Source organism: Diprion similis, chromosome 3 (assembly GCF_021155765.1).
Source record: "Diprion similis isolate iyDipSimi1 chromosome 3, iyDipSimi1.1, whole genome shotgun sequence".
In the NCBI taxonomy this organism is placed as follows: Eukaryota; Metazoa; Arthropoda; class Insecta; order Hymenoptera; family Diprionidae; genus Diprion; species Diprion similis.
This window is the reverse complement of record NC_060107.1, coordinates 14,515,882-14,543,477: the sequence shown is the minus strand read 5'-3', so window position 1 is coordinate 14,543,477 and position 27,596 is coordinate 14,515,882. Positions and strand designations below refer to the sequence as shown.

Sequence of the window (27,596 nt, the reverse complement as noted above, 5' to 3'; positions counted from 1 at the left end):
AACAGTTGTTTCCTCAACTATATCTCCCAACTAATTTTTTCCAATCTTAAGCGCAATGGCTCATCACATCCTTCATAAAAGTCCGAGCATAAAAAAATTCATGTTTGAAGTTAATTTTCTCGTTAACCATGTGGGGAAACTCCCAAACGCTAGGGAGTTACGGCCGAGTACTATAGCTACGTACTGTATGATTTTGAAAGATTTTTGTTGAGAATGTATTGGAGTGTTTTTGCTCAGAATTGCTAACAGAATCTCAAATGTCAGGCCCTTTCTCACGTTTGCGATACGTGGATTTAGATATTTGAAAATATATACGTCAGCGTCGAAATGGACCAAGGCATCCCCTTAAGAATATTTACTAGATCGTATTAGGTTTAAAAAGTGTGTTTTGACTGTATATTTTACTTTACATTAACTTTAATGTCACAACGAGAGTCTAATAGCTCGTTCGATATTTTCTGTGACTTGACATTTGCTAAATTGACCTAAAACGATCAGCTGAATACACAGTACGATGACAAATTACCGCAGTCAGCCTGTTTTAAGAATCCGAATTTACCGGAGTTAATTTTTTATCTCATGTGACCCATAAACCTTACAACATTCCTTGTTATTATTAATAATGTAAATATATTAAACTATGAGATAACGGTTTCTCCTTTGAATGCACAATAGTAAATAAAATCTTACTATATATGTAATATTCTACTTACCTTAATTAAGATCATTCTTCTAGACATATTCTAATTTTTTTTCCTACCGCTACTATATTTTCACGCTCTGTGCAAATTATACAATTCTAAACTTTTCAGGGCTCACGCAGCAAGTATAAATAAGTGTAGCAGTAATAAAGGTTCTTAATTGAGTAATATTAGGTAACGAGAGCAAAGAACGTAGGTACGGAGAATATTTGATGAAAATGGAAGAATTGAAGCAACTCTGAATGGTCATTGGGACTAAATATTGCCGGTGTGCAAGAAGTTGGTATTATGTGTGATATATATTTTGAGAGGCTTTCAAGTCTTTTTGTTAGATGTTATTTTCTTCAAGTTTTTTTTACAATAAATTGTGATTACATATGTATATCGTAAATTCTATTCGCCATTTATTATGGTAATTATAATATTACACCGATTTGAATCGTAATTTCGTCAAATGGGTAATTCGACAGGAAAGGAGAAATATACACAAGAAAAAAAAATAACGAGCAAGTCAGGTTTAGTCGCTTAGTTGTTAAGTGCCCGGAAATTCACCATGCTCAATCGGAAGTTTTGGAAACTATTTCGATCATTGGATGGTATCAATCAATGTTCTGAAAGGTAAAACGAACGCTTTCGAGTTTTACAATTATTCAAGTCGGAGACAGACTCGTGTGTTCCCCCAAACGGCCTCATTTTGGCAACATACTCGACAGGCATAATTACATAAAACAACGCAGGAATCTCTGCGGAATTAATACGAAAAATGAAAATCTCAACATGAGAAATTGAAAAAAGTAAAATCACGAAATATGATAGAACGGACAAAAAAATGAACGAGTGTAAATTCCAATCGGGCAGATTAATATTTGATTTCGGTTACATTCCGCTGTCTTCGTGTCAAAGGTTCATTCGTCCGTGGTTTTTTCACTCGAGAAAGCTTCTGAATTAGTGTAACAATATTATTTGCCCCAAGCAGGCTGTATCATCTAAATAATCTTGTTGCATTAGAGAAGATTGGTGATTCAAAAAAAAAAAAAAAACGAAGCAATGACAAGCAAAACTTTTTCCCGAAAACGAATGACGAAGAAAAAAATCTGTTCGAACGAGTATTAAAATGAGGTCTTGAAATGATCATAAAACTAAAATAGAAAAATAATGATTGTGTCTGGACTTTTTTGTTACTTTGTTTTGATTCGGATTCAATGCATGGAAATACTTTCCCTGTAATAACATAAGAATATAATATAATCGCGTTTGACGAAAAACCCATACAGAGTATTAAATATCGCAGCAACGGAAGTGTTTTCCATTTTTTTAAGTATGACGATAAAAGTTTTAACGAGCTGTTTGAGTGCTAGAGAACGAGAATATGAAATAAAGGAAAAAATGAACGATGAATGAAGGCGGGAATATTTTCCAGTGTTACTCTGCGTCGTTTGAGTTAAGGTGTGTTTTGTTCACGGTCTTTGAGAACTCATAGCAAAGGTGACTAATCGCTTCCTCTGTTATGGGAGGCTCTCTTGCTCGGCATCGGCAGAATATAGTCAAAATGAGAGTGGGCGAGAAGGCGGGGTGAGGCGAGGCGGCGGTGGAGTTACAAGTGTGTCGGTCTGTTGTCTACCAGATCTTGGCTGCGAGGGCTCTCTGCATTAAAACATTCTTGCTTCGTTGCTTCATTCGCTCAATGAAGATATCCTTTCCTTCCAGGCTAGCGTCGCCAGTGGTACCGGGTGGGAAAGCCTCGTCGTCATGGTCGTCGTCGTCGTTCTGGCAACAAACGATAGTTAGATGATCACTCGGCTGGTAGAGTTCGGATCGCGATGGTAGAGCGCGGAGGCGTTTTTCTCTGCTCTTTACATACTCTGCGAAAGCCTACCTAACCAACCTTGTTGTTAGCTGACTCGCCCCCCTCCCCTTCCCCCCACCTCTCGTAGTCATCATCGTCCCTCTCCTCCCCCTCGCTCAGAGGGCCGTCCTGTCTTTTGCCTTGCGGGAGGCCGGAGCCCCCGCCACCCTGCTGCTCGCCTCGCTCCCTCTCTCTATCCCGCTGGGAGTCTCTCTCCCGATCCCCGGCCTCGTTCCCGCCCTCGAGCATCTTGTTTATCTTCTCTTTGGCCTCGTCTACCTTTCGCATCGGATCGGGTGAGTAGCTTCTGTCGCTGTATCTATCGCGCGACGATCCTCGCCTGTCCCTGAAGTCTCGCCGGTCCCGGAAGTCCCGGAAGTTTTGTTTACCGTGGAAAAATCGGCCACCCCTGTTTCCCCCGCCCCTACCGCGACCACCTCCGCGGTTGTTGAAGCCTCCGCCTCGCCGGTTTCCGAAACGGTTGTTGTGCTGGTTGTTGTTGTAGAACCTGTTCCTGTTCTGGAAGTTTCCACCGCCCCGATGGTTCTGGTTGTTGAAACCCTGGAACCGCGGCTTGTAGTATGTTCCTCTGTTGTTGTACGGTCTGAACTGCCGTTTCCTATAGTAACCGCGGTCTCCCGACCTGCTGCGGCTACGGCTTCTCGTGTAGGACCGTGACCGCGACCTGGACCTCGATCTGCTGTACGAACCGGACGGCGAGCGGCTATATTTACGCTCGTAGCTACCGGATCTACGCCCCGAGTACGACCTGGACCGCGATCGTCTGCCAGACCGCGACCGCGACGATCCAGAACTCGATCCACTGCGTGATCGACTTCGCGTATTCCGCTTAGCAGGGCGGTCGCGACTTATTCTCTTCGAATTCCCGTCACCGGCCGTTCCACCGCCACCACCACCGCCGCCTCGACCAAGAGACTCTCGCTTCTTCATGTCACCGCGCCTCCGGCGGTCGTTTTCACTGTCTGAATCGGTTCTCGGACCCTTCGCTTGGCTGCTGTGAGTTTTCGCAGCCGGCGGTCGAGGACCAGGCGGTTCTGGCGGATGGACATTGCCGCTGTTCGTTTGACCGATCGGCTGGAACTTACCGCCGAGTGCACCAGAGGAGAATTTACTCGAGGGCAGAGAAGATGGCAAAGTGGACAGCGAGGCCTCTTTATAAGACTGGAATTTGTTTTGGGGCTGGGGAGTCGGGTACTTGACTGGAACCTGTTTCGGTAGCGGCGGTTCCTTTGGCAGCGGAGGCGGCGGTGTTGGCTGAACCAACGGCTGCGTTGTGGCTCTTTTTTCGGCCAATTCACGTTGCATTTGCTTTCTTATGTTCAACGATTTCTCCAGTGCCGCTCTCTGTAGCTTTTCTTCGTGCTCGTTATCTCCATCTTCGTCGCTGTCTAACTTAAGTGGCGGCTTTTTATCCGGTTGAATGTCCTGCCACTTCTGCACGTGCGCTTCTTTTTGTCTGAAACATACCCCGAAATCGTCACTGTATAGAATTTTCATTAACATTACCATTGGTAAGCAATATTGCTGAAATATTGCAGATGTATTGCCGCAATGTAAGGAAGTTCATCAAATTATGGCTGTACGGTGTCTGCATCATTGCACAAGCTTGTAAATCTCATCTGGAATTGTACTTAAAATTGTGTAAAGTTGAGTTGCGGCGATGATTTTGCAACAGTGCAGAACATCGTGACATGATTTTAGAATATTTAACACTGTGCAACATTACGTTACTGCAATATTCTCGTAATATTGAGTTCCGTGTGAGCGGATCTTTCTAGTATCTGACACTTACTTGTTGACGTATCTAGCCGCCTGGGCAGCCTTCCATTTGGCGTTGAGAGCAGCTGTATCCAACGTTAATTTTGTTTCTGGATGAATCAGCTGAGCTTCTTGCTCAAATATATCTGTAATTGGTTTCCTTTGAATATCTGCAACGTAAGAATTCGAAAAAAATGCGGGTTAATGCGATGCTTAAGGCTGGATTTTCACAAAGAGTAAAATGATGCTGAGTTTTTGACCAATAGGAATCCAATAAAGCAGGGAAGCGCTACCTGCAGTCCCTACAAAACAAACTCTAAACTCAAGAAAAAAAAAAAAAACAACATTCCTATTGGCCGAGAAGTAGGTGGAAAAATATAGCGGCAGCATTTTGCTGCCCATGAAATTTCAGACTAACGAATATTAAAAATTTTTGCTGTTATTTCTATCACCTTTGCGTTGTTGCGCAGTCAGCGGCGCCCTTGGCTCTCGTTCATGATAGGCTTTAGCAGCTTCGTCTCTCTCCCTTTCTCGTTCTCTTTCTCTACGAATTTCCTCTTCTCTACGTGTGCTTTCAGCAAGTTTCTCTGCGTTGCTATTGGGAAAAGCTATATCATTAAACCGATCTACACATTCCACCGATTGAAAATTATCAACAATTTTACAAATTCGGTGTGTCGATTTCCGAGTTCCATTCTGTTTGCAGGTAGTAGTAGTAGTAAGTGTACTTCAAAACGTGAAGAATTCTTTGAAATTTGAAGTACAAGTTGTTCCTTTCTTTTGTTTTACGTTTTCGCTCATATTTTAAATATTTTTTTGCTTTCGAACAAGCTCGTATTTCAATATTGCCTATGAAAAAACAACCGTTTGCAATTGGTGTCGCTGAATTGGATCCATTTTTGCGGTATTTCCCTTGATAATTGAGAAGACAGAAGCTACTTTTCTCTAAAAACAAAGAGTTTTCACAATAGCTCAGTATTGGACGGTAGAAACATTATAAAATACAGCATGTAAGGCGGAGAATTAATGTTACCAGATTTTTTGTTGACATTTTTTACCTTAATCTCAAAATATCGATACCATAAGTTTAGCAAAGTTTTGTCGGACACTTCTTGTATTCATTTCCTCTATACAAAATTGCACCTCAGTTTATGAGGGAGAACTTTGATAAATTCAATTAGACAAAAATCATTCACAAGATCCTGATCAGTTCGTATTAGAAATTATTTGGCTGATGCAGATGACATCGAGCTGGAAAATAAAGTGCTCATAGCGGTGGTTCTGTAGTTTTATTTTTTTTTTTTGTTTTTTTTTTTTTAATCCTGTAACTTCGCTTTGTTACAATATTACAATCAACCAAACTTGACAAAAAAATATTAGTATACTCCAAAGTTCCACCATATTTCACTATCAAAACACAAAACTGCAAAATGCAAATTTGTTCAAAATTCATCTGTGAAACAATATAAAATTTTCTAGACTTCTAGATTTTACAGGGTAACGTTGGATAATCAGGGGCGATTTTAAAAACTTAAGAGAATTTTGATACATTTCCTAGCCTAAGATCGTAAAAATAACTGAAAAGGTATGTGTGAATGATCGCGAAAGCCATGCCTCAATAAATAAATAATTTCTCACCTCTTCAATACAGCCGTTTCTTTTTCAACTTTCGCGTAGTAGGCGCTCAGTTTTGATTCAAGCTGTTCTAGATCGGGGAGCGAAGATTTCCGAAGGGCTTCCAAGTCGCGTTCGAGTTTGTCTTTGCTCTTGCGTTTCTTACGCTCTTCCTTCTTCTTTTTCTTTCTAGTTTTCTTATCATCTTTGTCTTTATCCTTTCCCTTCTTCTCTTTCTTCTTCTTTTTCTTCATTTTCTCACTCTCCGAGTGCTTTTTATCTTTCTCCCGTTCTCTCTTCCAGCGAGCAGTCTCCTCCAAAAACTTCCGTACCTAATAAAGTAGCATTATTCTCCATGATTTTTACTACCGAGTTGCAAGAAATCCCAGTCAATATCTCAAATTTCATTTACAAGTATATCAATTCCCTCACGGTAAAATATTTCGTAGCATTCTTTTGACAATATTCCGAATGATTTTAAAAACTTTGACTAATTCTAAAAAAGCATTGTAAATTATTATTCCCTGAAACTCGTTAAAAAATAAAGTCAGAAGTATTTTTCCGTCAAGGAGCATATGGTATTGGTACACTGTATCTTCTGTTAACAATGGCAAATTATAACGTCTTCAATACGACAATAAAGTTAAGAACTGATTTGAATAAAGTTTTTATGAAATTTGAGGCATACCACTGGAATTTTTACATCTCAAACTACGACATTACCTTGTCTTCGTAGTCAGAGTCGTCCTTAGTTTGCTCCAAGAACTTTCGCACTTTGGTTTCGTAGTCGTCCGACTTGTCCCTAGAACCTGTATAGGGTAAGGGAACAGCGGCATCGTGAGCCGCGACAATGGCAGCAGGTGGATTATTGTATTGAGCCATGCGTTTGCTAAGCGGTGACAAAGATCCGCGGTGATCTTTCTTGTGCTTTCTTTTGCGACTCGGGGACCTTGATCCAGACCTAGAAGTACCAGACGATGAGGAGCTGCTCGAGTCTGAGCTCGAGGAGCTAGACGAGCCACTGGAAGATGAACTGGAGCTTGAACTCCACCTCTGTCTTTTCTTTGAACGGGACTTTCTCTCCTTTTTGCGTTTCTTCTTCTCTTTTGTTTTGTTTTCGGGTACTTCTTCGGTTTCAAAAGTCTTAAACGTATCCAAAGGATTCAGCCCGACTGTCAGTGTTTTAGTTTTTATGTACTCAATGGAATTTCTCGCTTCCTCGTGGTAAGGTGCTATTGCCAAACAATTCTCGTAGGCCTTTCGAGCTTCTTCGAAATTGTTTTCATCCTCGTAACTCCGACCCAACGCCACAAGTGTTTCGGCCATGTATTTACGAGCGTTTGCATGGGTTTGGTTGAGCTTTAAGGCGGTCTCAAAATCGTCGATTGCTTTCTTAAAGCTTCCACCGTTGGCGTACCTGGGGATAAACGCAAAGCGACTGTCTAAATGGAGTCAATCTTTCGCAGAAAAAAGTCTAAGCTGTTCGATCATCAAACTCACAGTGCCCCTCGAGCCACCAGTCCTTCAACGTTTCGGGGATCTACAGTCAAAGCTTTGTTCAGGCATTGGAAAGCTTCGGTGTGACGCCCAGTCTTGAAGTGATCTATGCCTTCGGCGACACTTCGGAATGCCCACTTACTGGCCTGCGTCTGTCTCAACTCATTGGCATATTCAGACTCAGGGAATCTTTCCCTACGTGAAAAAAGAACGCTGGATTGTCAAACTAAATACACCCTGAGGAAGGGCCATTTTTACAATAGAAGTACAATTTGGAATACTTTTTTAAAATAGTGCCAAGATCATAGTGTTACGCTCATTAACTCGATGTTATCGATTCAATAAATAAATTCAACATTAGAACAGCGCATATACATTTAAAATAGTAGGTAAGAAATGAAACTATAAAAAGAAAAATTTCTTTTCAAGATTTAAAGAATTCCAAAGTGGTAAATATTTAAAGAATTCCAAAGTGGTAAATATTTCAAGAGATTTTAAATGATTTTTTTATATTGCAAAAGTTTTTATATGATTTTGCGAGATTTTATAAGATGTCGCAAATTTAAGAGATTACATAATATTCCAAAGTTTCCGATAATTTCAAATGATTTTATAGAATTTCCAATTATTCTATCAGGATTCAAGGCTTACACAGATTTCGTGAAATTTCAAAGATTTCAGGAATTGATGATTATTGAATAGGATTTCAAGGTACTGCAGAAGAAATAAAAGTGATGTGGTTATACCACAATTCAAGGGGGATTAGCCCTTCGAAAATCTGTCTACAGTACGATTTTTTTTCTCAATCGAAAGAAATTGCTTTTCACAAACTGAAAAAAAAAGCATTTTACCTGAGTCCAACCATGTTGGAATGATTTTCTTGTGCAAGACCCATCAAGTTGCAAAGATATTTAGTGTTGTTGGGGTTGTTGAAGCCAGTGCTACTCTCCAACATCGTTTCATAACTCTGTCCCTTGTTGTCCATAAATTTCCTAGATCACAAAAACGAGATTCAAAGTTTTATTCGTTTTTGTATGTATGCATCACGAGCCGACCACCAGAGAAAACGGATTCAAATGAAATCTTTCAACAGTTAAACTTCGACATTGGTAACCATATAGACTGAATATAGCGTCATCTGCCTCCAATGGCTCTTGCAATCAACATGCCTTCGACCTATTAATCCTTGGTCTTGCATTTTCACAGCCTCCAATTCATTTATTCACTCGCATTTAAGAATCATTTCGGGCTTTCCGTTCGTTGCTCTTTTTTATAGTACATTCCAGGGCTTGCCCAAAAAAATCCAGAGGGTATTTGCACACATGCGAAAGACTTTTCCGTCTTTCTTTCAGTCTATATGCGTTACAAAAATTTTCTATTCTTCAGAAATAATAGATTGGTCTCTATTACTGATACGTTACAAATTCCTCAATTACAGATTTCAATGTATTTCTTCACTTTCTTTAGTCTATTTTGCTGTTAACACCTCCCAAACTCTGATGTGAATGAAGTGGCCACTTAAAAAATATATATTTTACATATTGCCAGCTTTTTTCTATTAATATTCATAGAAAGTATACAAAAAAAGATGCCATTTCTAAATCCGTACTTTTAAAAAATAAGAATAGACCATACAAACACCGAGGGGATTCGATAGAAACATATTACTTTGAAGCTATTGTTGCTTTTATGATAATTGACAATTTCTTAGCTTAGACCTTATAATGGTAGAACCTCATTATAACATGAACTAATGCCTCACCTTTCTCAATGGCTAAGACGATTTATTTATAGGTTTTTGTATCACATTTTTGTAATCATAGTTTTTTTTTTCCTGAACACAAAAGCACACAGCCTATTATCATCAACGATGATTTTTGGTTTAGATGTTTTTTTTTGTTTGTTTTGGTTTGCCTGTTTGGTGCGATAAAACAAATTGCATAGCCCTATAGGTATAGGAGGTGGTAGCCACACCGTGAGTATTTTTTGTCTTCCAAGGTCGACCACAAAAAAATTTACTTAGACGTGCAGAACGCTTTTGCCTGTTTTGCGCTTTGTTCAGTGTCAATTTGAATGACATCGGGTTTTTATTTTGTCAATAAAAGCTGTAAGTTTAAATTAGGCATTAATCATTTAAGGTTGAGCGCAGTTTCATTAGGAACTTTTGGAATAATAGAAGACTAGGGCTCTAGTTGTTTGCTCCCTTTTCGAAATATAATAGACACCTTATTTGTTTTCTTTGATTATTTTTACTTCTCTGAAGATAGAAATTAAATTGAATAAACAAATAACGATTTTGTCATAGTGTCGAAAAAATTATTCAGAAGCAGTATGAAAAGAGAAAAAAAATTATATGAACTTGATGTTTTTAAAAAGAAGAACAAGGAGTTTTTGAATTTACTAATTTTTTTTCACTCCGCGAATAAATCCCAACAATACTCGATGTTATGAAATTGAACACATAAAAGTAAAAAGCGAAATGATACAAAGAAAGTTTTGTGTTTCATTTCTACATCATCAGAGTCATAATTAATACTCAATTAAAGTTTCTTTTCCAACTCATTGTATGATAATTAACGTAACAACAAATTAGGTGAAATAGGAAAGTCTACTGCACATAAATTAAGTATGAAATAACTGGCAGTGTGATTATTGAAGAAATTAATAAACATATTTTTTGACACATGAGTGATAGCGTAAAAAAACATGTAGTGTAATTATAATCAGGGATCAAACAACCATATTTTATGGTTATACCTACCGTGTGGTGCTCAGACTATAGCATCTGAGAATCTGCATCTCACACTGGAAATTCAACTTCAAAAGACATTTTGGTGTCATTTGACATAGTCTGGCTGGTGCTTTATCACTTTTTGATAGTAGTAATATATCGTAAACGTAGATAATACATGTGCGGTAATACAGAGCCACTTGTCTGAATCGTTTGTATCACATTATATATTCATCGTCATACTGACTACCAACACTTTTTATGCAACAGAGAGAGGATCTGGCACCTAGATTCATAAAAACGTGTCAAACGAGTCAAATCTGATTTACCTTCAATGATTAGTTATTTGCAGATTAGGCGGAAACGAGAATTAACCCCGCGTACATCCTTTTTACATCTCTCAATGCACTCAAAACATCAATTTTCTTTTCACCATCATTCTTTACATATGTTTAACTGAAGAATATATTAAATTAATATGTACCACGGTATTACCTGATAGTAGTATAAGATTTAGAACATAACGATGGTTTCATTTTGTCTTTGTTTTTCAAAATATGTGTTCTTGCTACCCAAAACCGAGTTATTTTAATGATTCAACGTAAATAGGCAACTAGTTTCAAACTCAAAGTTAACTGTGATGTTATGAAATTTATTTCGATCAGTCAGAAGGTAATGATTTGGTTAATCCTTGTAAGATTGGCAATGGGGAAATTTTCATTACTACACGAACCGACGATTTTTGTTGAATGATTCCTAGTACCAGTACGAAATAGAACAAAGCTACATGAAAAGTTCAATTCCCCATCTTCCCCCACCATTTAATACATTCAGTATCGGATTTCATTATATAAGCTCATTGGGATCCTTGAATGATCTTGCGGTAGTAAATATATCACAATAACTGTCATGGTTTTTGTTTTTAATTATATACGAGGTTTTTCATAACGTATTTAACTACAGATCAAAACAATATAAAAAAATGAAAGTCCCATAGCTTGCACGAACTTTTCTCTGCCTTGATATTTGATATACTTGCCTAAAACGATCAGCCAATTGCTTTATCCAATGCCATATTGCCATGGCCAACACCGCATTAAGGATCCCAAATACGGGACATTCCCGGATTGCCAATCTTGATGGCCAATTTAGTAAGTGGGTGTGTGATTCTTTTGATGGTGAATCTTATTTGTATGACTCAATAGATCGGATAACGTGAGTTATCGCAAATTATGAGTGGATCAACAAAACGTGAATTAAATCCATACGATGACCAATCGAGAATGGTAGACAAGGTTCAACTCACTTGTAAGCTTCGGGAAGATCATCAGAATGAATAAGGCCCATAGGAGGGTGCGGAGCTTGGGATTCTCGGGCAGGTTCATTCATAACGGCAACGACACGTTCCGCTTCAACGTTAACCTCACTCACTGCGACGCAGACGAGATCGTTGGCCATGTAGCCCCGTGTAACACCCTTCTTGTCCACTGCCGGCACTGTGGCCGTATTCAATATCAAAGCCTGTCAACATATCATTAGTTATTGAAATAATGCACATTATAGATGGATGGTTCGTGACGTCGAAATCAAAAACTGAGAAAAAAGAAGAAACTGTTATATAAAAATTTCCCGCAGCGTTATATAATGCCATAGAGATGATCTACACGAATACAGATTTTTTTTTACAGTTTTCTCTCGTTTCTTAAATTTTCTAGAACTCATCAAAGTTTGTCTGGGTATTCCAGAAAAAATTTCAGGGTACATTTCAATAGAAGATTTCTGCCAGAGTTAAGGAAAATTGAACATACCTTTACTCCAAGGTCTGTAACTACTCTAGGGCAGTCGCTGCAGTTGCAAAGAATTTTAAGCAGAAGACCCGCAGCACTTTTACCCATAACTTGCGAGTAAATAATATCACCGACGGCCAAACTCTGGAAATAGTATAAAAATAAAAATAATTAATCCATGAAAACGTAAAGACAATTATAATTTTTTTTCTTACAGAGAAGATATTTTATTCACCTCTAAAAAATTACGAATCCTCTGCGATTTCTCCATCGTAACGAAAGAATCTAGTCCTGGCATAGTCGCATAATATTCTAAAACAAAAATTTCAACATGTGTGTAACACGAACATGATTCTTCTGTTTTCGTTCGTAATGTATGTATTTATTCATTCATCCATTATTCGTTCATTCAGATTTACGAGAAATTCCATTCAACGTAATATACATTACTCGGACAGTTTTTTTATTGTCTCAAAATAATTTGAATCAGTTACTGCAATAAGTTCCGAAGAATATTAGACGAATAAAAAAATTAAAATTGCATCTCGATTAAAAAAATGAAGTTGTACTTGGGTGAGAAAAATAGCAAAATAATTCAACTAGAAATCAGTAACATGATTTGATTAATTTATCATGCACACAAACAGAACAATTACTTTTATCCTATAAATAGTAATGAAAATTTTCCTACTTTGATATTTACCCTCATCGCCAAAGTCTTGTTTGATTGGTTGAGCAGGCTTGTCCAAGTTAGCTTTGTCATAAAGCGCATCTGCCTTCTTAGCGATAAATTGCTGGAGTTTCAATCTTTTACCCCTATCACTAAAACTGCAAATAAAATTTTGAATTGTATAAATCTGAATAGTTAGTTGCGTGTTTGTAGTTTTTAACTCCTGCAATATTTACCTAAGCGTTTTTTGCCGCTGCTGGTAAATCTCAAAACTAGGTTCCTTAAGGTTTAGCAGGGTCAATTCGTTCTCGTTCCGCTCCCCTTCCCACACCTTCTGTAACTGCTGCCCATGGTAATTCAACGCTTGCGCAACTAAGCGCGGCTCCATAGACTCCATAGCCGATTCTCAGGCTCGTCGATAAAACCTATAAGACTGTAGTAGAAAGAGGTCGAATTTTTTTTTCACCTAGCATCATATTCTCAAGGAAAAAATACTCGTCGTAAGCAAGAACTGAAAGTATCTTTGGTATTCATACTACTTTTAATCAAAACTACTCGAGAAGTATACGAATGATAAAACAACTGGCCATAATTAATAGTTCTCCATTTGCCGAAGCTAATTGAAAAAACTGAAGCTAGTAGCCAAAACTACCAACTCTGTGATACAAAGGAATGCCAGCAACGAATGGTTCGACTGCTGATTTAGGCTGCTAGTTTCAGCATGGTTAATGTGGTTTTTTTTTTCACGGAGCAGATTTTTGAATCGATCGTTGAGCCGGGAAACACAATCCAAGTATTGTAAAAGCAAACCCTGTAGCTTAATTTTAGTTCTCAATGCTCAAGTCCTAGATTTAGCGATACATGGAAATGGAGATAAAAATTGAACATATAATATATATTCGATATATATTTCGTTATACATATTTACAGTAAACATAATTAATGTTGTGGATTTAGCATGTGTATGAAACATGTATCATGTTCAGCGAAAGTTATTCCTAAAAGGTCTCAAATACGCGTTATGATTGAAGTAATTGTGAGAACGGGAGTAATAATACGTCAATTCATAATTTCGAATCAGTTCATTTGCAAGCCTATGTAGGACGAATGAATTATAAATGAAACAAACGAGTTAAATATCGATTTGTTGATAACAGCAAAATGGTCGTTTCAGTGAGTTTCAGGAACGACGCCATATCGCCTCGTGCCGATAAAACTTGATGCGGCAACGCGGAAAGACAAAAAACAGAAACGAAAAAAATCACGCGAGATCTTCCATGGATAACTAAAATATCCGAAACATTACAGTTTTGTCTATTCCGTTTTGCTTATAGTTAACATGAAACTCACCTGATGATGATGAAATATCACTGTACCGGTAAATCAACACTGCGGTTAAACCACGTACGCTAACGAGCAACCATTTTCATTGGTATCGACACATCCACTGGCTTCTCACACACACCTAACTCACGTGCAGACTCCAAGCGACTGACTACTCGCGTCAAGTCGTGCGTGGACACATTTTGTTCTCCTTGCAGCTGCTGGGTGCGTTCCGATATTAGCTCCCAGCGCTGCCAACAATCGATTTTCTCTTTTGCACTAGCAGGTTCATGAGTAGCTCTGCCTCTGTCCTAGGGAGTTTTTAGCGCCGCCAGCTAATTTCGGAACGCGCCACAAGTAAGGTGCGTTCCAAAACTCCCTAGGACGGATGGAGCTACTCAGAAACTGAGCGGCGCAAAAGAGACAAAATATAGGGTGCGTACCAATATTAGCTCCCGGTGCTCTTAACAATCTTTTATCTCTTTTGCACTCTCAAATTCGTGGATAGCTCTCCCTCTGTCCTAGGGAGTTTTTAGCGCTGCTAGGTAATTTCGGAACGCACTCATAGTTGACAACACTGGAAGCTAATTTCGGAACGCATCGTAATGCGTATACTTCACTGATCTTTAGTGTCATATGGAGATCAGTGGTATACTTGGCTGTCAGCAATTCTTCATCTTTTTTGCGCAGCCGATAGCTCTGCCCGTGCTACGGAGTTAGCACTGCTAGCTAGTTTCAGAACGCACCGTATAAATACACACGCTACTCAACGATGCTCAGTTGGTCACGTGACCACTGCGCATGCGCAAGCCACTCGGAAGTCACTTGCTCACTGTGCATGTGTACTGAATTGCCGCGTGCACAATATGGTTTACTTTATGGTGGATTTACGCTGTGAATGAAGTATATAGAGAATCATCGGCTGTGATCTGCAGTCTTGCTGCAAGCACATATTTGTCACGTGGTATACATGATTATACGAATTTATAGCACTCTTTGGGTGCGTTCCGAAATTATGTCCGACTGCTGTCAACGATCTTTTATCTCTTTTGCACTGTCGAGTTTGTGACTAGCTCTGCCTCTGTCCTATGGTGTTTTTACCACTACCAGCCAATTTTGGAACGCACCCTTTATAGTAAGACCAATGCGGTTGGCTCGACTGGAGCGGTTTGAAAAGTATGCCAACCTAACATACGAATTGCAACCATTCTGAATGCACGCAGCGCTCCGACCTGGCATTTTGTACTCAAGTTTTTAGGGTTAATGGTTTCATACTTTCATGTGTCTTGTGGCAATAATAACCTTATATTCATAGATTTGAGTGCACTACAAAAAAGCAATTTCTTTTTAAACATCAAGAAGTAGAACTTACCTTGCTTAATGCCATAAATTTGTCAATCAATATTTTTAGTCATAGTAATTATTGATGTGATAATTGGTGATAATTCATTATGTCCGAGAACACGACGAAAGCGAAACCTGACAAGAGGTCTTCGCCATCGATAAACAGTGACGATGAAACTGAGCACGATAAACGCTCGAGAAGAAATAAACGTAGGAATGATGGATCAGACTGTGAAGATAAAAGTGATCATCACAGTAGACGAAAGGAGAGAAGTGATTCTAAATACTACAGGAGCAACGACAGTAGCAGAAATGGAAGAGATAGAGACAGAAGGCGACACAGGAATGACAGAGAACGAACTCGTCGAAGTAAAGATGATAGGCAAGCAGCCAAAGATGAGAATGATAGATCGTATCGAAAGAGTCATCACTTGAATGACGATGGTTCACCGCGGAGATATTGGAGCGATCAGTACTGGAACAAGTATCCGACCAATAAAGACGAAAGAATCGGACAGCGTTTCTACGGCGGTCGTCACGAAGAGAGGAATGAATCGACCAAACGTTATTACGACGATAAAGAAAATAACGAGCATGTCGCGTCTACTGATAAGAAACAGTCGACGGTAGAAAATGACCGAGAAAAGATTACACCAGCGCAAAAGCGAACGGTGGATCTTCTGACGTCGAAAACTGGTGGTGCTTACATTCCACCAGCCAAACTCCGCATGATGCAGGCGGAAATCACTGACAAATCGGGAGCTGCGTACCAACGAATATCTTGGGAAGCCTTAAAAAAGTCCATTCATGGGTACATTAATAAAGTCAACACCAGCAACATCGGATTAATCACTAGAGAATTGTTACACGAAAACATTGTCAGAGGTCGAGGCCTGTTGGCGAGATCAATTATTCAGGCTCAAGCCGCCTCCCCTACTTTCACACCAATCTATGCAGCACTGACTGCTGTGATCAATTCAAAAGTAAACGATTCATTATATTGGTATTAGTTTTTTTTTTTCCCTAATGCTATTCTGAAATGCTGACATTCTTCCTCTTTCAGTTCCCTAATATTGGTGAGTTGTTGCTCAAGCGTCTAGTCATACAGTTCAAGCGTGGATTTCGCCGTAACGATAAAGCTCAATGCATTTCATCGGCCACGTTTGTTGCCCATTTGGTAAACCAGCGTGTTGCCCATGAAATCTTAGCTTTGGAAATACTAACTTTACTGGTAGAGACGCCAACTGATGACTCCGTCGAAGTTGCCATCGCATTTTTGAAAGAATGTGGCATGAAACTCACCGAGGTTTCCAAGAAAGGGATTGAGGCAATATTCGAAATGCTTCGCAACATCTTACATGAGGGGCAGCTGGACAAAAGAGTGGGTAGAAACACCTAAAACCATAAAACGTTAACATCTGTTTAGTTTCAACATTTATTGACCTATTAAGGACGTTCCATTTCACTTTAATCACACTGCCTAGTTTCTTAATTAAATTTCACCATTCACTTGAACATATTTCAGGTTCAATATATGATAGAAGTTATATTCCAAATTAGAAAAGATGGATTTAAAGATCACGAGGCTGTGAATGAAGAGCTTGACCTCGTTGAAGAGGATGATCAGTTTACTCACCTTGTTACTTTAGATGAAGCAACTGACCCTCAAGATGTACTGAGTAAGACTTGCACAAATATACGACATGCAGTTACTTAATAATTGTCAGCATAGCTGAAACATAACACTTCAAAATTCGACATTCATCGATTATTTTTCTTTTTTATAGATGTTTTCAAGTTCGATCCGGACTACATTGCAACGGAAGAAAAATACAAAGCATTGAGCAAAGAGATTCTTGATACTGACAGTAGCGGTTCAGATGGTTCTGATGGTGATGAAGAAGGCAACTCTTCTGACGAGGAAGATAGTAATGTCACAGGTACCTTGGTTCTTCACATACATATATTTGTGATGAAATTTGTAATTGTGGAGATGAAGACGTGATTCCCTCCCAAATATGATATCGCCGACTATTTCCTACCTCATAAAAGAGTTCCTCAAATTCTGTAATATTTCATGTAATAAAGTAAAACGGATTCTTTCAGGAGAAGCAAAGGAAGATGTTATAGTCGACAACACGGAAACCAATTTAACAGCGTTGCGCAGAACGATTTATTTAACTATTCATTCTTCTCTTGACTTTGAAGAATGTGCGCATAAATTGATGAAGATGCAACTGAAGCCTGGGCAAGAAATTGAACTATGTCACATGTTCCTGGACTGTTGTGCAGAGATGAGGACGTACGAGAAATTCTTTGGTCTCTTAGCTGGGGTATGTGATTTTTAGCGGTTGTTCTGTGTTTTGTGAAACATCTGTTTTTTGATTAAATGACTTGATTTTTCAGCGATTTTGCGCGATTAACAAAATCTACGTGACGCCGTTTGAAGAAATTTTCATAGATTCGTATGATACGATACATCGCTTGGATACCAACAAACTACGTAACGTGTCGAAGTTCTTTGCTCATTTGTTGTTCACCGATTCTATTTCTTGGGAGGTTCTATCTTGTATAAAATTAAATGAAGAAGATACTACTAGCTCTAGTCGTATCTTCATAAAAATTTTATTCCAAGAATTATCCGAGTATATGGGACTTTCGAAATTAAATCAGCGTGTGAAAGATGTGTAAGTAATGTCTTTATTGGATATTGATGTGTTGTACTTCTTCTTCTATTTGAAAGTGTTTTTTTGTTCCAAAGGACTTTGCAAGGAGCCTTCGAGGGTTTATTTCCACGAGATGATCCAAAGAATACAAGATTTGCTATCAATTTTTTCACTTCCATTGGTCTGGGTGGTCTTACGTAAGTTATATTCAATTTTACTCATTCTAATTCCAACGATACTCTTCTATTTCAATGCTGTGATTTCAGGGATGAACTACGAGAACACTTGAAATCGCGTCCAAAGCCAGCCATAGTGCCAGAATTTGTCGAAGACAAAAAAGAGTCGTCTAGTTCCAGCAGTTCATCTTCATCTAGTTCCGAATCATCGTCGAGTTCATCGTCATCGTCATCCTCATCCGAGACCGCAAGTACGAAATTTTTCACCCTCTTAAATAACGATTACAATCGCAAGAAATTGCGAATATATATATATGTCTTTTAGATTTCCCAAATTAAAACTAATCATTTAGGGGATTAGAATTTCATGCCAAACTCTGTACCTAAAACTTCTTTTTTTTTTTCTTGGAAACGCCAGTGGAACACATATTTTTAATTAATTTACAACTTGGGTGAAGGACATTTTTTTTTTTGCCGTTTTCAATAACTCTCCACTCTTGTAAAAAAATAAATAAAAAATTTTATATTTCCTAGGTTCTTCTGAATCCGACGACCATCGGAAGAAGAAATCTGCAAAAGAAAAAACCCAAAAAAAGAAGATGAAAAACAAAACGCGAGTGACGAAAAAGAAACAAGAAAAAACATCAATCGTGAAAGATGTTTGGGATATAGAAACTGATAGAAACCGTATTAGCAGCTCTCACGAGACAAATGAAGGGCGCAGGCATAGCGATAAGACGCCTAAAGACAGATCGAGTCAATCAAAACGATCAACCAAACAAAATTGGCACGGAGAACGGTATAGAGAAAGTGACGATCGGACAAACACGCACAAGGACAAAAATGATAGGCATAGAAGGCATAAGGATTAGTGAATAATGACAGTAATTTTTATAATGTAACAAATAATGAATTACAATATCTTTGTAGATTATTTTTTGACTAACCAATACAGAGACTGTCATTCGTTACCAATGTTAGACTCGCTGATTGTACATTTTGCCTCTAACGCATCAAGATCTTGGGAATTTATTTGAAAAGATATCCTCTATTATGAAGGAACAAAAAATGCCTTGACATTCCTGTTATTTACTCGATTTCATGAAGTCAACAAACTTGGAACGTCCGAAAGCGATTTCAAACGAATTCAGTTAAACTCAATGAAGGTCAACCCCTCGGCAAATGATCACATTTCAACTTCAGATTTGATGAGTCTCCAAGATCCCAAAATGCAGAAAAAGTTTTAGTATGGCTCAGGTGTGTGGCACACTGAACGACCAAGAGGAGCTTGAGTCCTCTTGAAAAAATCTGCTTGGAGGTTGCTAACGATTGATGCAACATCTTGCTTGAACCACCTTATAGACCGCTTAACTTGACCACCCTCTTTATCAGTTTTTGTTTTCTTGCCATACTCGTGATTTTTGTTGAATGGCTCGACATATCTGTTGTAAATAATAATGATATCGAAATCGTGAATATATTCTATGTATTCAAAGTATGAGTAGCGCTGTTTTTTGTCGAAAAAAATTCAGACAGAATGCTCACTCTCGATTGACTTGTTCAGACGGATCATAATCATTGTGAGTTTTCCTATAAAGTCGATGGCCAATGCGAGAAGCTGAAATAACTTCGGCTGCAGTTTTTCGGGGATTTACCAATTCTGCTGCTGTGCCATCTAAAATATTGTGACGCAATTACTATCTTTGTTTATTCTAATGTTAGAGTGTCCGGTAATATAAGTGAATAATTCCGAATGCTTATGACTGGAGAAAGTTACTGGACTCGGTGCGTTTTCCAAAAGTTGTTGTAACAGGATCAACACTGTTTGGCAAATTCGATTTTTGGCCTGAAGTTTTACCAACTTCTTTTTTCCAGTAACTGTTCATAGCCGTGTCTCTTAGCTCACAGATTAGCGATTGAAACGGTGTCCGCAAAGTCATTTCCAAACAGGATTTGACCTTGATAAAACATAGATCAAAATCTCAGAAAGCTTTCAAAATTCTATAACACATATCGCCGATGATAGAGAAAAACGTTGTTTGGACCAACGTGGCAAGTTTAAATGGAAAAGCTCCTTTATCATCATCGGTGATGAAGCTGAAGAAATTAAATTGCTCTGGTACATACTCCAGCGTCAGTCCCAAGATCAGCAGTACCAATCAGTAATTGCTGATTAAAGCTATTGTCTTCTCGTTTATCAGTAATATGCAATGAAGATTTCAATGCATCTATACTGTCTTGGAGTTTGTAATCTTTGAAACAGTTTTCCAATCCGCCTTCCAAAATCACAGTTCCAGCCTACAGTGAATAAGTATTTAATAAAGCCTCATGATACGTCAAAGATCAGTATTTGAAACGTAGTTTTTTCTTATGGGCATTCTAAAATTCCAAAATTTTGTTCCTTAAAAAAATCGAACAAGTTCCGTTCCCAGAACTTGAACCTCTCGTTGGCTCAAGATATTTAATTAAAGGCACGTGCCTTTGAAAGTAACTCAGTCGATAAAAGTAGGATTTTATTCGTCTTTATAAAATTCCGAGAGTTCGGACTTGACAATACTCGTCGCTCGTTATCAGGTGAATGTGTCATGTTCAATGTTCTGGGCAACAGAAAATGAGTTTTCAGTGAGTTTGAAACAAGGCAAGCAAACATACAGGCCTTATCTCTGGATGGTAATCCATCTTGGGATAGTGTCCGATCTGCTTTCGCACGTCTTCGTACTGCATCGCTGATATTTTTACTGCCATTTTCGACTCTGAATACTATTCCTGCTATTTGGTTATGTTATAAGTTGTAACTGTGCTGAATAATTTATGTTGATACTTTTTAATTATTCCACTCTGTGTCATATTACGCATGTTATGCGAGTAGCAATTCGAGTCACATTCTGGTCGCATCTCATCACCTGAGCAAACAAAGGAATTCTGGACATTTTCCCAAGGTAATAGTCAAATTCGGTTTAAATTAATAATCAACATTGGTTGAATATATACCGTTGACACTTTAAAACATACTATAAAATGCTTACTTTTATTTTACACCTCAGACATAGAGTCTATCCGTTTTGCAAGACGATCTTATCCTACAAGTAACAGTTTGATTTATGTCAGATGGCGATTGGTAGACTGGCAACGGCCATTTTGACTGAGATGTTCGGGAAGAGTAGAGGGTGCGCTGCTCAAGCGAGTGTAAAAGGAAAAGGGAAGTGAAGTTGGAAATATATCAAGAAAAATATCCCACAGTTATTAACTCGTTTGCATTCCTTTTTATACGCGGTTCAGAAAATTCTCTTTGGTAATTTGTATGGTTAAAATATTATATTTCTAGTTTGCCCAGTATAATAATCACAATCATCATCATCATCTTGTGTCGACGAAATAATAATTGTTGTGTGCGTTGTGGGTTCTCAGTGTCATTCGTCGTATCCCGTTAACGTAGGTTAGGCCCGATATAATCTATACTACCGTACGCATAACGCGGTACATAATTCGCAATTTTTTCCTCTTTTCTTTAAATTTTTTTAATCTACGTATGCGCCAGTTTGCCTGTGAGAATAATAACTCTCCCGTAAGTGAACTGGCAGGCCTGAATTCGCTAATCAGCGGAATCAAATTGTTCGCGAAACTATCACGTCAAAGGCAACTAGGAACTGTCACGCAAGTTCCCTACGCGTATTCGAGTGTATCAGTCTAGACGGTGAGCATTAATCATACGGCAATCATGGAAAGGCGTACAACGAGCGTGCTTATTCACGTTCATATCTATCGCTACCCCGATAGCCGGAATGTTAGTTAAGTTGTGACGTTGGGGCCCGAATATTGCTTTCGAATGTTTTCTTTCTGTCTGTCTGTTGATCCGTTCAGGCAGTGACGCGGCACCGATAACAACACCCATGATTTCGGTCCCTCGGTTTAATCGGCTCGTGTTCTCCTCTCCTCCGGGTAATTGAATATGTGCCTTAGTTACATGACGGCAGGCCTCTTTTATCATTAACACAGTGGTGACATTCCGCGGGAGGCGGTAACCGTCGCATCAGGCATGTCTGTTCGCGCTCAGTGCTGTATCAATTCGATTATGCTCGGGTGTTTCGCGATCGCTCACTTTCCGAAATACGAGGGCAGCTCTCGCGATTTTAGTGTCGCCAGGGAATTTGCTCTGACGAATATACGTGAAAATTAATCCCCTCCCCTCTTCATCCGTTGCACACTCTCATTTTACGATCCCTCTTCTTTCTCCCTTCCTCTCTCCCTACTTCATTTCCTTTCCACCGTCACTTTTCTCTCTTCTTTCTTCGTCGCTATTAACTCCCCCCCTCTTGAATGGTCGTCATCATGGTAGGTCGTGTATCGCCGCCGCGTTCGCGCAATAATACCTTGTTGTCTTTTATTAGTTGTGTTTACTAATGAAATTACGGTATTATATATTATATACAATATTTATATATCTTATTGAAGAATACGATTTATATTTCATACTAATAACAATAAACTTGCAATCGTTTCTGTTTTTCTCTTTTAATTTTTACATGCTCGTTCGATTACACCTCGTAGTAACAAAAGCGAATATAATGCTACCGATTTCGGAATGCTGGTCGCTTTTTTTTTTTTTTTTTGTTTGACAGTTCCATATTAGATAAAAGAGATAATGTAATTAATAACAATATTTGTCATCGGCTTCATTGCCGTCGCCGTCATCGTCTGACGAGTTCAAAGTGCTCTATAAATACTACTATTGTTATTATGTTGTATTTATTTTTTTTTTTCTCTTGAGAAAAATTCTTACTCTTATATTTCAGGATTTGAATTACTGCTACATCTTTGTGTATGTTTGTCATAGGTTTACGCACTTCACGGTCATTTAATGAGACATATTTTTATCTGGTTTATATTCTGGTATTATTTACGCACCCTTTATTTTCGCAATTCTCTTTTGTCTGGACATTTTCAATTCCCGATAATTGCTAATAAGTGGCAATGATCGCCCATTAAAGATGCTTTTCATTTTCTTTGTCCTTATCACTGATCAGATTAAACATAGAAATAATTTATCCTGGTTGAGAAAAATTGTGGCTAAACCTTCCAATGCTCAATTGAATTCGACTCTCGTATTAACCCTTTGTATGCTCACCTATGCCACGACTCATCGATTGCATACGAGGCAATCTAAACCTAGACAATATTCGGTTTTGAACATCTCAACAATTACGCACTTTTCATTAAAAAAAAAAAAAAAGTCGACATATTTTTTGTACTAAATTTATTAAACTTGATTCTACAGTCAGATTTGCAAAATAAAAAATGTAACTGTCGGAAAACATGTCTGAAGTTGACCGTACCACTCAGCGTTGTTCAAGTACAAAGAAAAGTTGGGGTCAACCTGACCCTATCTGTAGACAAAGGGTTCAATTGTTATTTTCATGTTAAAAAAATTCCCCATTTTCTCCAATTGATATCGATCCACAATTACATTTTTTGCTTTAATGAATCTCAAGAGTTACTGGTATCATTAAAAGGGTGGCCACTGGTCAGAGAATTCTGGAAAAACCAGAGAAATTTCAGGGGTTTTTGTGGAAAGTGAGGGAATCGTTGATATATTTTTTTCATACAAATACGTCAGACAATTTTCTTAAAGCTTTACGTAAATTGGATCGAATTCAAATTTCATTTACCATCGCTGAAAGGTTTTCTTCAAACTTTGGCTATTCCCAAATATTATCTTACAAACAATTGTGTGCATCGGCTATATGGGACAATGTGATCCCAGTAAAAGTTCGTACTTTCATTAAAAAAAATTTTAATCCAAAGTACGTATATTTTTTTCAATCTGCTATAGCCAATTTATCCGAATCAGGGAAAATTGTAAGATTTTTGTCTGGAAAACCTGGAAAAGACAGGGAATTGTCTGACGTAGATTTAGTGGTCACCCTAGATTTAACTTTATTACAGTAGGCGAAATAACAAATGAATCGATTGATTGACCACTTGAATAATGAAAATTACGTTTAACTTGATGCAGGTCACTATGGCTAGCCGGAGTACGGCCCAAAGGCCAAACGGTTCCACGCAAGGAAAAATTTGTCAGTTTAAGTTGGTGTTACTTGGAGAATCTGCGGTAGGCAAATCTAGTCTGGTACTGAGGTTTGTTAAGGGTCAGTTCCATGAATATCAAGAAAGTACGATAGGAGGTGAGTAATAAGTCTGGCAGGAGGTCTGACACATTACTTGAAAGTATGACGATTTGCATTTTCAATTTTGGAATTATATGCCTGTTCCAATATGTCGACCCGACGTTTTATCAGCACTCGGGTTATCACGTTGATTGACCTGTGGTGTTTTTGGAATCTTTGCTACAGAATATTTACTTTTTCCGCACAAGCAGTTTCGCATATTACTACTGCAATAACAAAACGTTAATGCAATTTAAATTTTATGGTGTTTATAACATTCTTCATTTTCACACTCTATGACAATTCAAAAGGTGTGAAATATTTTGGAAAAAATACATTAAGAATTATTTGTTACACCGTTTCGCAATTCATTATTTTTGTTCTATCAGATCTGAAAAAGCACGTTTCATTTTCAGCTGCTTTTCTAACACAGACCGTATGTTTGGATGATACGACTGTAAAGTTTGAAATTTGGGACACAGCTGGACAGGAACGCTATCATAGTCTTGCTCCAATGTATTATCGCGGAGCACAGGCAGCTATTGTTGTTTACGATATAACAAATCAGGTATTATTCACGTTTATTAAAAGGATGTCGAACCTTCAAGTTTTATCTTCGTCACATTTTTTTATCATCCTGAGCGATAAGATCGCTTCAAACTTTTGGAAACTATACAGGGTGAGACACTTTAAGTATCGAGAATAGAACGGGCTCAGTAGACGTGAAGGCACATCCCTTCAGGCAATCAATGAAATGAAAGTGTGGTAAGCAGTACCAGTTGTGCTATTGATTATCAAACTGTTTTTCTCTGTAACAAAAAACTGAGTATCCTTCTTCCGTCACGATCACAGTCTGACGCAATTGCTCTGAACGTTGATTGGCTGAAGGGATATACCTTCACGTCTACTAAGCCTCACTTATTCTCAACACTTGAAACGACTCACACTGTATTTGTACTATGATAAAGTATTGAATAATATAGGGTTCAGTTGTGAAGTCTAGAGTACTGCAACCACAAAGCGAGCTCCCAACCACTAAAGATAAGTGTGATCGTAGGCTTCATAATTTCCCTAAGTTTAGAAAGATTTCATTGCTCAGGAGTGACGAGAGGAGTGAAACCTTTTTTTCACTTTTAATCCAATGGGTTGTCAGTTCAAGCTTTGGTACGTCAATTGACTAGTTTATATCGATATTAGGATACATTCGTACGTGCTACAACGTGGGTGAAGGAACTTCAACGGCAAGCGAGCCCGAATATAGTTATAGCACTCGCAGGTAACAAGTCGGATCTGGGTAACAAAAGAGTCGTCGAGTTCGACGAGGCCCAGACTTACGCAGATGAAAACGGCCTCCTGTTCATGGAGACGTCTGCAAAAACGGCCATGAATGTCAACGATATATTCTTAGCTATCGGTAATTAATTTTTAATGTACACAAAATTGGTTCATTCAATCCTGCGAAAATTGAGGAACCTGCACGTGACTGCTTTGCAAAATTTTTCAGCTAAGAAGCTTCCAAAGAATGAACAAACCGGTAATGCAGGCACCAGTGGACAAGGCCGTCGATTAGTTGAAGTAGAAGGACAAAAGACGACCACTAGCAACTGCTGCAAGTGATTTTTCACAAACAGTACGTGTAATGTATGATAATATTAATTTGTTACATATTTCGTTGTAGCTATTAGGTGTAATGCCTCTTTGAATCCTACAAAGCGAGCAGAAAATTTATTTGTACATTGCATTTATGTTAATTAGATACATTTTTGTAATATAATTCTTATATTAAGATGGATTTTCAACATGTTCAATTGTGTAACGTCAAAGCTTCTTTCTCTCAAATTGAAAAACTTGTTAAATTACCCTCAGTCAAATCTCAATGAATTGCATGGAGAAACAGGTTTTCAACAATTTATCGCCACAGTGATTATTATTTATAAATGGATAGCTATCAATCTGCAAAAGCAATGAGTGTATTCAAATGGTACTCCTTATATACCATTTATATTGCAGCAGCGCCTCGTAAGCTGTCAAGTTTTCATTATTAAAAATAAAATTTTAATTCTTCTATGTACAGTTGTTTCAATGGACAATTCCCAGCTTGCTTAAATATTAACATATCTGATCGACTAAACTTTTTGATCTTCAAACATCCTTTCAACTACCATACAACATGTTTTCCACAGAATTTTGAATATTTCATTTTCCACCGAATGTTTCGAATCGTTTTCTTATTTTTGCTAAAGGCAAAAAAGTTTAAATCCGAATTTTTTAAATTCATTTGCGATGGGGCTGGGGGGTGGGGGCAAAATTAATTGTTTTTACAGAAAAATAGTTGTGTCAATATATGTTACAGTCTTTGTCGGTATTTTCACGAATAAATTGGTACTTCTGAATGTCTCGTAATCGGTAAATTGTGATAGAATACGTGGAATCTACGATTAATGTCTAATTGCAGATATGTACCATATTCAGGAAAGATAAACAAACACACGGCGTGAATGTGTCTGCAAATGAGTGGGATGATAGAAAAAAAGAAACAGAAACACGAGGAAATGCTACTAAATTAGAAAGAATGGGATGTATAGCACAGAGACATTTTTGCTCGAGTGATCAGCGTAGCACGGGTCTCTACTACAACTTTCAGCAACATCCTGAATTGTTGTTTAAGGCTTGAAAGCAGGCGGTGTTTTAATTCCCATTCGTAATCCTAGCAGTAATGGGTGGTGTTCGTTATAAATATATAAATATATATAAATAAAATACATTATATAATAATGATAATAAATCATATAGGTGATATGATACATGTAATAAGTAATAATAATAATAATAATAATAATATAATTACATAAATGGTAATAACACCGACGACGATTTGGGCACGTAAAATCATGTAAGATAGTGGGGAGCCATTCCTGCTGCTATATAATATATTATTATAAAAAAACTTTCTTTATTAGATTGTATCGTATATAACACTTATTATCTATTCTAATATTGATATAAAATATATTGTATATTAATTTGATTGGAAGAAGAAAAAAAAACATCATAATAAATTATGAATTATTATACGAGGATGAAAATAAACTTGTGAATATAATGATTTTGCAATGCGTGCGTGCTTTTTATCACATACATATATAACGTTATTATTATTATTATATCTATTATGTAGCTTTGAGAATAATTTATTAAAACTTTACACTTAATTATAAACAATATGGGTCTCAGCTATTTACCTTTCTTCATTTATTCATCATTCCAAACTCTTCTTCGAAGCACTTTTTATTTTTCA

At 37.9% G+C, this 27,596-nt stretch overlaps 4 protein-coding genes across 18 annotated transcripts; 2 read left to right on the top strand and 2 right to left on the bottom strand.

Moving 5' to 3' along the window:
• Window positions 1-399: 399 nt before the first annotated feature.
• On the bottom strand, window positions 400-14,126 carry LOC124404276 (tetratricopeptide repeat protein 14 homolog). Of its 9 annotated transcripts, none has more exons than XM_046878285.1 (14): window positions 13,981-14,126; window positions 12,862-13,106; window positions 12,647-12,783; window positions 12,191-12,267; window positions 11,977-12,099; window positions 11,475-11,689; window positions 8,289-8,429; window positions 7,441-7,632; window positions 6,664-7,357; window positions 5,965-6,272; window positions 4,779-4,921; window positions 4,361-4,496; window positions 2,587-4,024; window positions 400-2,468 (listed from the first exon to the last, which is right to left on the bottom strand). In XM_046878285.1, the coding sequence occupies exons 2-14, from the start codon at window positions 13,020-13,022 to the stop codon at window positions 2,319-2,321; spliced, it is 3,915 nt and encodes a 1,304-aa protein (XP_046734241.1). In that variant the 5' UTR covers window positions 13,023-13,106; window positions 13,981-14,126; the 3' UTR covers window positions 400-2,318. The 9 variants fall into 9 exon arrangements, with proteins under 9 accessions (XP_046734241.1, XP_046734239.1, XP_046734244.1 ...); XM_046878283.1 differs by having other exon boundaries at window positions 12,862-13,060; XM_046878288.1 differs by having other exon boundaries at window positions 4,361-4,472; window positions 12,862-13,060.
• On the top strand, window positions 13,146-27,596 carry LOC124404283 (ras-related protein Rab-5C). 6 transcript variants are annotated; one of them, XM_046878305.1, is made up of 6 exons: window positions 13,146-13,151; window positions 24,148-24,316; window positions 24,715-24,866; window positions 25,496-25,712; window positions 25,803-25,928; window positions 26,754-26,779. In XM_046878305.1, exons 2-5 carry the CDS (start codon window positions 24,154-24,156, stop codon window positions 25,913-25,915), a joined length of 645 nt encoding a protein of 214 aa, XP_046734261.1. In that variant the 5' UTR covers window positions 13,146-13,151; window positions 24,148-24,153; the 3' UTR covers window positions 25,916-25,928; window positions 26,754-26,779. The 6 variants fall into 6 exon arrangements, with proteins under 6 accessions (XP_046734261.1, XP_046734259.1, XP_046734258.1 ...); XM_046878303.1 differs by lacking the exon at window positions 13,146-13,151 and adding an exon at window positions 20,936-21,073; XM_046878302.1 differs by lacking the exon at window positions 13,146-13,151 and adding an exon at window positions 21,268-21,426.
• LOC124404278 (pre-mRNA-splicing factor CWC22 homolog) lies at window positions 15,170-19,192 on the top strand. 2 transcript variants are annotated; one of them, XM_046878294.1, is made up of 10 exons: window positions 15,170-16,275; window positions 16,356-16,673; window positions 16,818-16,971; window positions 17,080-17,232; window positions 17,399-17,625; window positions 17,699-17,979; window positions 18,054-18,155; window positions 18,225-18,385; window positions 18,669-19,056; window positions 19,117-19,192. In XM_046878294.1, the coding sequence occupies exons 1-9, from the start codon at window positions 15,400-15,402 to the stop codon at window positions 19,004-19,006; spliced, it is 2,610 nt and encodes an 869-aa protein (XP_046734250.1). In that variant the 5' UTR covers window positions 15,170-15,399; the 3' UTR covers window positions 19,007-19,056; window positions 19,117-19,192. The 2 variants fall into 2 exon arrangements, with proteins under 2 accessions (XP_046734250.1, XP_046734251.1); XM_046878295.1 differs by lacking the exon at window positions 19,117-19,192 and having other exon boundaries at window positions 18,225-18,381; window positions 18,669-18,883.
• On the bottom strand, window positions 19,281-20,926 carry LOC124404280 (EF-hand domain-containing family member B-like). The gene is made up of 5 exons (XM_046878297.1): window positions 20,787-20,926; window positions 20,262-20,432; window positions 19,912-20,092; window positions 19,680-19,809; window positions 19,281-19,576 (listed from the first exon to the last, which is right to left on the bottom strand). Exons 1-5 carry the CDS (start codon window positions 20,877-20,879, stop codon window positions 19,378-19,380), a joined length of 774 nt encoding a protein of 257 aa, XP_046734253.1. The 5' UTR covers window positions 20,880-20,926; the 3' UTR covers window positions 19,281-19,377.